At 50.7% G+C, this 10,908-nt stretch overlaps 2 protein-coding genes across 7 annotated transcripts; one reads left to right on the forward strand and one right to left on the reverse strand.

Annotated features, from left to right (window-relative positions):
- Positions 1-53: 53 nt before the first annotated feature.
- Positions 54-9,967, reverse strand: LOC113990833 (zinc finger protein 501-like). 6 transcript variants are annotated; one of them, XM_039383212.1, is made up of 3 exons: positions 9,950-9,967; positions 3,301-3,407; positions 54-2,491 (listed from the first exon to the last, which is right to left on the reverse strand). In XM_039383212.1, exon 3 carries the CDS (start codon positions 2,466-2,468, stop codon positions 1,056-1,058), a length of 1,413 nt encoding a protein of 470 aa, XP_039239146.1. In that variant the 5' UTR covers positions 2,469-2,491; positions 3,301-3,407; positions 9,950-9,967; the 3' UTR covers positions 54-1,055. The 6 variants fall into 6 exon arrangements, with proteins under 6 accessions (XP_039239146.1, XP_027582441.2, XP_039239144.1 ...); XM_027726640.2 differs by lacking the exon at positions 9,950-9,967 and adding an exon at positions 8,490-8,529; XM_039383210.1 differs by lacking the exon at positions 9,950-9,967 and adding an exon at positions 4,346-8,366.
- On the forward strand, positions 4,266-7,143 carry LOC113990834 (acrosin-binding protein-like). The gene is made up of 4 exons (XM_027726643.2): positions 4,266-4,358; positions 5,193-5,408; positions 5,807-5,901; positions 6,448-7,143. Exons 1-4 carry the CDS (start codon positions 4,334-4,336, stop codon positions 6,868-6,870), a joined length of 759 nt encoding a protein of 252 aa, XP_027582444.1. The 5' UTR covers positions 4,266-4,333; the 3' UTR covers positions 6,871-7,143.
- Positions 9,968-10,908: the final 941 nt, after the last annotated feature.

Genomic DNA, 10,908 nt, shown 5'->3' on the forward strand with positions numbered 1-10,908 from the left:
CTCACCCCTTCCCACCTTCCATCACAGGCAGAGACAGAAAACTGGACTGTACGCAGGAGAGAATGAAAGGTTTTATTCAGGATGGAAACACGTAGTAACAAAACGTTGCAATACAGGTTTATGTAATACGCAGTCGTCGGCATAGTAATAAATGCAAATATAGTCGTTCCTACCTGTTCGATGCTGAACTTTATATGTTAATACTTTTCAAACAACGGTGAGCTAAAGAAGAGTAGTGTAAAAACGACTACAGAAGTGCAGTCAGTCTCCGGACCAGCAGTAAGAACTCATCACGTAACATTTGAGAGTAGGACATCTAGGGGAAAAATCCTGTTTTTTGGTTAAATAAAAAAAGGCCACATTTTTGTCCATGTTTCATTGATGTCTCAAGTGGAAGGAGTTTCAAATCAGCAAGAAGAAATCTGGGAGAAGCTGTCACAGACTATTAATAGGTTGCTTTTCAACTGGAAACACTTCCACATCCATGTTTTCTGGGTACATACTCACCTATCATGAGGTAGGAACTCACTGTCCCATGTAAGATTTGGAAAAGACAAAATAGACTGAAGTTCAGCTCCAAAGTTTCAGACTCAAAAGATTTGAAAATGCCTTGTCAAACACTGGGTAAACTGACTATATTCATGAAAAATAAGAGAGTTCACTTCCTAAGACTACTACAGTGTCTAACAAGCTAAAGTTTTGAGCCAGAACCAACCTGAAACATTTTATTACGATCTTCACTTCTGTTGTATTTTACAAGCCCAATTCTCCCAGCTGTTATTCTACCACATATTCTCAGTCCCTGATTTACCCTGAAGCTGGTGCTCATTCCTCACATTCCTGGCACTCTTCCTAAACCACCAGCACTCAGCTCTTAGGACTAACTCTCTGTTTCCAGACTTCCTAATAGTTCTTGTGCCACTGGGGTTTAGCACCCAGCCCTAACACCAGAGATACCCTGTCTCCAGTCAGTCTCTTCACACGGTGGTTCTCATTACCCACCTTTTTAAGGTAGCCCCAACACTAGTTTCCTGCTTTGAACAGCCATTCCAAGCTTATGGCAGAAGTGAGCGGAAAGTGAGCACTCTTCTACCCACCACACTTTTATAGGGTTTCTTGGCCACATGGATTTTCAAATGCACTTTAAGTGTTGAGCTTTTCCGGAAGCTTTTCCCACACTCGACGCACTCGTAGGGCTTGGTTCCCGCGTGGATCCTCAGGTGGGCACAGCGGGCCGAGCTGTGCCTGAACGTTTTTCCGCACTCCTCGCACTTGTAGGGTCTCTCCCCACGGTGGATCCGCAGGTGGACGTTGAGAGCCGAGCTCCGCCGGAAGCTGTCCCCGCACTCCACGCAGATGAAGGGCCGCTCCTCGGCGTGTGTGCTCTGGTGCTTGGCCAGGGTGGAGTGGTTGCTGCACCTCCGGCCGCACTCGGTGCACTGGTAGGGGTTAGGCAGGAGGCCGCCGTGGTACATGGGCAGGGCCTTTCCACCGTGGATCCGGCGGTGAGTGGTGAGCGCCGAGCTCTGGCTGAAGCCCTTCCCACACACAGGGCACTTGTAGGGCTTCTCGCCCGTGTGTGTCCGTGTGTGGGTCACCAGCGAGGAGCTCTGCCGGAAGGTTTTCCCACACTCGGTGCACTCGTATGGTTTCTCTCCCGTGTGAATCCTCTGATGCCGAATGATGGCCGAGCTGTCCCGGAAACACTTCCCGCACTCTTGGCATTTGTGAGGCTTCTCTCCAGTGTGGACTCTCCGGTGTATGATCAGGGAGGAACGGTCACTGAAGCTTTTCTCACACCGAAGGCAATTAAAGGGTTTCTCACCCTTGTGGCTGCGCTGGTGGACAATGAGATGCGAGTTCTGGCTGAAGCTCTTCCCGCACTCGTTGCACAGGTAGTGTCTCTCTCCCGTGTGGGTCCGCTGGTGCCTGATCACGTTGGACCTCTGGCTGAAGGTCTTCTTGCACTCGTTGCACTGGTAAGGCTTCTCACCAGTGTGGATCCGCTGATGTTTGATCAGGTCCGAGTTGCGGGTGAAACTCTTCCCACATTCAGAGCAGCTGAAGGGTTTCTCTGCCAGGTGGATCCTCTGGTGTTGGCTCAGGTAAGAACTCCGGCTGAAGCTCTTCCCACATTCGGGACACTCATAGGTTTTCTCTTCCACCTGCTGAATCCAAATGGCACCATTCCCACACATGGGTGGGTCGGGCTTGTCCCCAGCAAGGATAACCTTGCTGATGTGGCCTCTACCGCTGTCCTCGCACTCCCAGATTTCCATCCCATAGGGAGTTACCATTCCCTGTCTCTTTGCAAAAGACGTCTCCATCTCACTTTCTGTCTCCAGCTCCTGCTTGCAGTCTTGTCTTTGATCGGTGTCCTGCAAGGTATCTCCTGTGAGCTTCCTGGGGGAACACAGATGCGGTTCAGCTCTCACAGGACTTTCCTGATGATGGCTGCCGTTCTGCATGTCACCCACGGTCCTGTCACCTGCTGGAGTGAACAGAGGAACTAGCAGTGAATAACCCCCTGCTTGTCTGAGGGAGAAGCCCAAACAGGGAGGCCACCAAGACCTGCTGCACCATGAGCTGACAGCACAGGAGACAGCCCCTCAGTATCTTCTCAGGGCAGAGGGCACGGAAACCAAGGAGCATAGGAACGGAATGTGACTCAAAAATGGGTGGCCACTATGGCACAGATTGCAAAGGGGGTATTCTGTCATAAAGTTACAGCCCTAAAGGGCAAGACCTGTCTCTTGCTTGCCCTCAAAGTTCCCACGTGTAGCAAGGTTAGAAGAACATCACAACTACTCTCCTCAACATGGAATATGAGGTCATGCAGCAGATTTTGTTTCAAGTGATCTGCAGATTTTGGAAGGCACTACCACACGGGTTATACCAATTCCCAACGTTTTGTTTACAACACTCAGGGATGAAAAAATTTGTAGTACAAATAAAGGTACTCAAAAGCACCTCAAAGCAGCAAAGTGACCAATAAAATATTAAAAATACTGTCTGTGTGAAAGGAAGAAAAAGCTACACTTTGGTTAGTTATGTCTTTTAACAGTCTGTAGTCTTTGCTGAAAAATACACAGGATTTGATTTCATTTTGGACAGGGTCTAGATACCCCAGGAGTGCATTTTGTCTTTGTCATACCCTGCCTACAAATCTTCCTGAAAGCAGCATCGCTATAGTATGGGAGCAGAAGAGGCAGGGTGACTGTGGAGCGTGCAGCACAGTACACATCAAATTCTCAGCATTCAGCTCTTCCCTTCCTGGACATGCTTCATGTAATTTCTCACCTTGTGAGCAGTCTCTCTACTGTCTGGGTATTTAGTTGCTTCTGGCCAAAAAGCTGTTTCTCTTCACTCCATCTGAAAGGTTAAAGCCAAGCTGGGGACTGCAGGTCCTGATCAGAGGAAAGAAAACAGACATAATAAATACCCATCATAGCAGCAGTGCTGTAGAATGAGATTTCAGGAGGGTAAGTGTTTAGGAGCTGGAAGCAACCTAGACCATAGGAAAATGACACCCAGAAACATGAGTCAGGGTCACTGTCTGTCCTGTCATGCACACTGTGACACCGATGTTCGGGTCCAATAACCAGGGCCACCTCATGTAGCACAGACAGGTCAACCACACACACTGAGAGCTGCCTGCCAGCTTGCTGCCTTCTCACAAGTGTCTGGATGTTCCTCCTGCTGCACTCCCAGACCAAAAATGCCTCCTGATGAGTTTTGTGTAAGAAAAATATTGATTCTTCAAACCGTGTTCTCTCCATCGTCTTTCTTCCCAGTGAACTAAAGGAGAACATAATGTAATGCAGTTCTGTTCTGCAGGTGGAGGAAAAATGCCACCTTCACAATTAGGCTGCTTTTTGCCTCTGTCTGGAACTCCGTTTATTGCCTTCACTGAAGGAGTACTTTGCTCAGTCGCTCTCAGTGGATCAGCCAGGCATGCAAAAGTCTGGGTGAGAGACAAGATTTTGATCTGCTCATACATTTATTGACACGAGCAGTCCAAAGGCAGAATTTTTTGTCCTGTGCTCCAGAAAAATGGCCTCCTTCCAGATGGACTTTAAAGAGCTGTCAGTGAGCAGGAGTTTGTGCACAAATACCAATATGTCCACACTCAGCCTGTTAGGGGGCAGCGGGGGGGGAGGCAGCAGGGAGGCATAGCTGGGAGGAGGCGTGAGCAGCAGAGGATGGAGTGTTGGGAATGCAGGTGTCTATGACATCACCAGTGAAAGAGTGGAGGTGACACCTCTGGCAGCACACTGGGCCCCGACTGTCGGCCCTGCCTGTCACAGGCCCTGCTCACAGTTCAATATCGGCTATGAGGGCTTACCTGGTTTTGTCTGGTGAGTAGCAAACATCTCTCCTCCAAGCCTGGTTGTGAGAAAGGGCAGCTGAAGTGGCTGCTCTGCACCCCTCCCCATCGCTCCTCAGCTTGGGCAGTCTGGAGGCAAAAGGAAGGGACAGGAGCACCCTCCAACACCTCAGGTGCAAAGATCCCAAGGCTTTTTTCATGGCCTGAAATTTTGCCAGTTTTCACCCACTTGTGCTGGTATCTTATTCTTCAGGAAGGGCCACAGAGTGACCCAGGAGCCAGGGAGGAGTCAGAGCTGGATGTGTAGGCACAGACTGGAGCAGAGGTAGAGACTGGAGACAGGGACACCTGGGTACATTAAATCAGACAAGCACAGAGATCTAGACTTGACCTGCAAGGCCAGGAGGAAAGAGCTGACCCAGTGAAGCAACAGGGGAGGCAGGAGAAGGAGATCTGAGAGAGGACCTTGGTTAAAGACCTACTTAGCCAGAGGAAGAACATTTGCAGAGGCTAAAAATCTTGAAATGAAACAGTCTCCTTGCTCCAGCCCCAAGAGCATAGCAATATTCCCAGCCATGACTTCCAAGACATTTCTCCCAGTTCAAGATTTGAATCTCCAGAGCTATGGTGAAGGCCCCTCAGCCAAGTACTGTCCCCAAAATACTACATCCTCTCAACACGGGTGGGGCAGGTTTTTCCCAGGTCTGGATCCGCCATCTCGAGTCTGTTACTGCATTTCCCACATGCTGGGAAATGCACCCAGAAAAGGCAACGGAGATCTGGATTCAGCCCTCCAGCTCTTTTGACTGTGGCGTGGTTAGGGTTTCCTTCTCCCTCTGACTCCCTGCACTTTATTTTTTACCAGTGCTCTTGGGTTGGGGCTGCATAGTTGGCCCTCGGGAGACGAAGGCACAGCAGCCAGGAACGCCACTCTCCGACCAGGAGTACCGCCAGTTCTTCAAGTTCCTCCGGATCACTCTCCAAGCCAGCACTGCCTGCCATCTTCGTGAGCTGTATGGCTGCCAGAACTCACTGGTCCAGACACTGGACAAGTACGAAAACCACGGAGTCATCCCTCAAGGTAAAGCCAAGTGTGATTCCCAAGGGCAGGCAGCTGGATGGGGGTCCCGCACAGCCAGCACAGGACCTGATCACTGGGAGAGGACAGACTCAGGAGCTGGTGGGGGAGAGAGATGGGTAGCAATCCTGCAGTGAAGAGAAGGCACTTGCTCATGCACATCCTTTCTCACACCTGATTGCATCCACACACGTCCCTGGGACAAGCTTCCTCTCACACCTTGGGCCATGGAAATGACCAAGAAAACACGGAGTTTCTCACAAGGTTCAGGGGGGCACCCAAATGGCATAGGAGTTTTCATGGAGGGATGTCACTCGACAGTGAGGTTATTGCTAAGGACTGGTAGGATGCCAGCACTGGAGTTTATCACTAGGTCTGTCTCTTCATTTGCCTCTTTCTAGGACCCGTATGCTCCGAAATGCCAGGAAAAACTTTCTTCCCAAACTTCTGCACCTTTTCTTTTTATCGCTGTATTAAGAAAAAGTATTTTCTTAAGGTGAGTTATTTAGCTATTCCCTGAAGACTATGTGTGCTCTGGGCAAGTAACAGGCCAAAGGGAGAGCCCTGAAAATAAGGAAGTGGGAAAACAAGAGGCTAAAAGACAGGGAAGAGAGGAGAGAGCCAGGGGTAGCCCACATTCCAGGCGCACTCACACCAAGCTGATTAGCTTCAGATGGCACCTGAAGCCACTTGCCAAAAAGGAGACTTTGCAGGAGTTATCTTCAAGAAAATGAACCTTTGAGGACCACCTCAGCCCTCCTCTCCAGCTCATTCCCAACCAAGTTGAGACAATCTAGGTTCTCCAGGAGAGAGGGGGATTCATGCAGGCTAGAAGAAAGTAAAGACAGCTGTGAGTCCCATGAGAGACTTACGGGGAGACTCGACAAAGAAAGGATATGAAGGTTTCTTTGCTTTCTTGGGCTCATCTTTGTAGGGAGTGGGAAAGATGGGATTGTGCAGTGAGAGCTAAACTCACAGAACAGGGGAGTGCCTAGGTGCCTGCTCCTGAAGCCTCTACAGAGGTATGTTTTCTCCTCCACAGAGGATTGCATGCCCAGGAGAGAGCAGCGCCAAGCTGCGCAACACAGCAGGCACCAATGACATTACCACGAGCAGTGATGCCATGTCATCCAGAAACTTCGGTCCCCAGCCACCTTACCCCACATCTCCCACAAGTACCCATCCAGCTGGCTCCAGCCCTGACACGGAAGTACCTGTGACCCCCACCTTCTTACCTACTGGCCCACAAGCCACAGAGGCGACAGCCGGTGGCCAGCAGCTGCCACACAGTGACATCGAGGATCTCCTCCTCAGGCTGCTAGACAGCCAGGTGCAAAGCTCCCTGCAGACAATGAAGTTGTTGTTGTCTCTTGGGAAGGCAGTGAAGGAAGAAGAGTTGCAGGAGGCTGCCACAAGGCTGCTGGAGGCCCTGAACAATGCAAATGTGCCTCAATCGCCAAACTGACACAGGTCAATAGTGTGGGAAAGACAGAGGAAAAGCCACCTCTTCCAAGTGCATGGGGAAACAGAGTCATGTGAAATGCTACTGCTCAGGATTCAAAGAAAAAGATGGTATCCTCTTGGAAGTGAATGTACTGAAAAGATGCTGTTCTGTCCTGCAAAAACTATTTGCTCACTATTGTGATGGTGCTTGTTGTGTCACTCAAGGAATGTCATGGGAGAATGTTGTCTTTTCTTCATTAAATGTAGATGCTTCTGTTCAAAAGCATTAAGAGAAGAATCTTCTTTGGAAGTATGCATGTGAATATACACATACAGATACACAAGGCATGCTCTCCAAATGCAGGAAAGCCTTATCCTGCAAGGGAACTGGTGGTCTAGCATCCTCTTTGTATTGGGGATTGCACATGGTTGACATCTACTTCTGCAATGATGCTATGAAACACACAGGATAAATATTCATATTAAGAGCCTCCCCTTGCCTCAGGAAATCAGTGTGATTTATGGGGACTTTGGCTAAAGTGTTGTTCCTTTTCTAAACGCTGAATATACCTGTAAGTAAAATTGTGTCAAGCCATTTGGATCCAGCACTTGTTGACAAAAGCAGAGTGGGAAATCTCAAGGAACCAGCTCTGCTCCTCTGAATCTCCACTCAGAATGAGTTTGGAGGTACCTCAAACTCAATATAAGCTCCAGTGGTTTTGGCTTTCAGGAGACCATCACTGAAGTGAGTAACCCCTTCCTTTTGCAGACCTTCTTGTAATCTATTCCACCGAGGGCCGTGAGGAGAAAGAAGCCAAAGGCGTTTCTCCTCGAGGATGCACCACACCAAGCAACATCTCTGTGGAGAGGGTCAGGGTTTACACAGCCTAAGTGTCACAAGCACAGCTGAGTGAAATACAGGCTCTGTCTCTATCCACTGAAGGAAGTCCTTAGAAAGAAGATCTCAAACTCACAGGTCCTCCATTTGTTCTGGGAAGCATAATCTTTCCCAAGGCTAGGGCAGGTCACACATGGGAAATGCGCAAGCCCTGGAACAAGACTGCTGGCTTCCTTTCACAGAGGACTGCTCAGCTTAGAGTCCTTACCTGGTGGGATCCCTAACAGAGCACACGCTGCCCTGGCATCACCCTGGCACACCAGCTCATTCTCTTCTCCCTAGAAAGTGGCCAAAGCTGCCGGATCCCTGCCTGAGGTACCAGGGCTTGTGTCCCCGCCAGCTGCCTGGGCAATGACATCTCCTCCAGCCTCAGTAGCGGGGGCACTTCTGGCAGCATCCTTCCTTGCCATCACCGCCCTCGGGTCCCGGCTGGGGGCGTCAGATTTGGCAACCGCGAGCCGATCGCTACAGATTTCCGACTCGCAGGGCTCCGGCCGGGCCCTCCACGAAGCCACGGCCCGGTGCGGCCACCCACGGCCGGGCCACCCTCCCGCGGCTCCCCCGCCGGGGCGGGGCGGGCAGCGGGGGCTGCGGGCCGGGCAGAGCCGCTCAGCGCCCGCCCCCCGCCCCGGCCGGACCCCGCAGCGCATCGACACTGCCCCGGCGCTCCCCAGCCCGTCACCTCGCGGGGCTCCCCCGCCCGGCGCCGCCCCGCTTTCGTTGCCGACTTACCGCGGACTTACCGGGGCCGGGGCCATGTGCGCGGCGGCGCCGGGGCCGGGGGAGGCGGGGGCGGCGGCGGGGCCGGGCGGTGGCGCTGCGGGAGCGCCGGGCGAGGGGCGGCGCTGGGCTCCGTGGCTCGGCGGTGTTAACCCTTGTGAGCGCCGGGCGGTGGGAGCTGCCTCGGCGGTGTTAACCCTTGTGAGCGCCGGGCGATGGGGAGCGGGTCCAGCGCTCCCCGAGCTCTGCGCAGCGCCGCGCCCGGAGGGAGGTGCCCGCTCGGCGGAGGGGGAGCGGAGACCCGCCCCCGGGGGCTGCGGGGCCCGGCGCGCTCAGCGGGGTCGCTGCCGCCCCCCCTGCTCGGCAGTGCTGGGAGGGAGGCGGCTGGGCACGGCTTTGCATCCTGGTGGGTACCGGAGCTCGCTCCCGTGCGGGAGGAGCCCCAGCCACAGCTCGTACCTGCCCACACACACGGTAGTCAACAACCGGACACAATTCTCAAGGAACCACACAGGCTGGGTTTCCAGTGCTCCTTGCTCTCGATTCCCAGCGCTGGCTGTGTTTTACCGAGCCTGCAGGCCCCGGCGGGTAGGAAAGCATCACTGCTGAAGCCTAGAGCTGCTTTTCTGTGGGTGACAGGATGGTGTTTTCTTCCCCGGGAACGCTTAGTTCCAGGCTGCCCTCCACTTCCCTCCTACTGTTCCTAAAGGTTTTCTGAGTCTGGTCACTACTGCAGCTTCTGCTGTGCAGGTACAGCATAATATATCCCAGGACCTACACATGTATAGCTTATGCCACGGGAAAGGATCCATCCATCCACCACAGGCAAAACTTACCCGTTGCAATACAGCCTGCAAGTGCTGCTGGTGCACGGGTGTTCAGACAGTTACTTTTTCACCAGGGAATACAGGAATGGCTGTTCCCTTTGATTGAGGTACAGCAGTAAGTAAGGGGCTGAAGTATGTGGCAATCAGTTTCTGGCAATGACTGAAATATTTTCACTGGGCTTTCCAGGAGAATGTTGGGAAAGTGTTGTTCACCAAGACCTCCACACATGCAGCTGAGGAAAAATGTTATCATTTTTCAGGGAGCAACTGACTTCTCAGTTCATCCACTCCTGTAAAAGTCTCTAATCTTGGGAGATAGAAAAGCAGTAGTCACACCAGCAAAGAAGGACAATGGCATGCTACTTAGGTGATTTCAGGAAAATTAACATTATGATTCAGGAACTTGGTAAATACTGGGCCACTTCCTTATTCTAACTGCCCTCAGCAACACAAAATAGGATTCTTGTCTCCACCTTGGTAAGAACCCAACTATCTCCCTTTCCTACTTGTGGATAACAACATTTCCAGAAAGCAGAAATCGTGAAAATCCAAGTCATCCCACTCACTCACCCCATGAAACCCCATCTCCTTCCCCACAGATGCTGCTGTCTACAAATGAATGTTAAGACCCACCGAACTCATAAGAATTTCATCACCTGTTTGAGCAGAGGATGCTTCCACATCTTTTCAACACAATTTCCAGCAGCAGTCCCAGTGCAGTCACATAACTGCAGCCCCCACCAGAGTGCAGCCCAACAAAGCAGGTTTCATGAAATCTTTAGCAATTTTCTGCTGCTCCATCCCCTGCACAGGTAGCAGCTTGTGCAGAGATTTTCTTCACTGGGGATTCAAGAGCAGCTATCATTGCACTTTCTCCATGTGCCATTTATGGAATATTAAGCTTTTGTAGAGGGTTAATGATCTCTGTTCTCTGTGACTCCTTCCTCTGCACTGTGAGACACCTGTGGCCAAAAGAAGCAGAGTTCACCATCAGACAACAAAAAATGGCTTTTCTGAGCTGCACTAGCTCTTATTCCCACTATCTTTATCACAAATCAGGTGTTACAATATTTTCTCTGTAACTGAGTGCAAGGGCTATTAGTTCCAGATAAAAGTGTATCACACATCAACCTTCACTGATTTTCTGTCTGCCTGAAGGTTAATAGCAGCAGCAACTGTATTACACTATGTAGTGATGAAAAAAACACGAAACATTAGACATTTCAATTTAAACAAAAAGGAAACTGGAATCGATGAAGGAGGTTAACAAGCTTTGCTTTGCTGCTTCATGGCTGTACAGAAATGTCCAGGTCAGTCTCATCAGATTGCATTTCACAGTCTAGCAATACAAGTCCTCACCCTCATTTTCTTTTTAATCTCAGTGTTAATAGGGTCACTGTTTTCTAGTTTCAGTGGTGGTTGTGATCTTTGGCAGTATCATGGATCTCAAGAGCATATTCCTTCAGTTAAGGACTCAGTCTTTAAAAAAATCTGCTTTGTTAATTTGAGGTGAAAAAGCCCAGCCCACTATGTATTAAAAAAGAATACCTTAAATAACTCTGAAAACTCAAACATTAAGTCAGAATCAGCAATTCCCAATTCAGTGAGTCCAATT

The sequence above is a fragment of the Pipra filicauda genome, unplaced genomic scaffold, assembly GCF_003945595.2.
Source record: "Pipra filicauda isolate LSUMZ 115617 unplaced genomic scaffold, ASM394559v2 scaffold2_size9829703_pilon, whole genome shotgun sequence".
NCBI lineage: Eukaryota > Metazoa > Chordata > Aves > Passeriformes > Pipridae > Pipra > Pipra filicauda.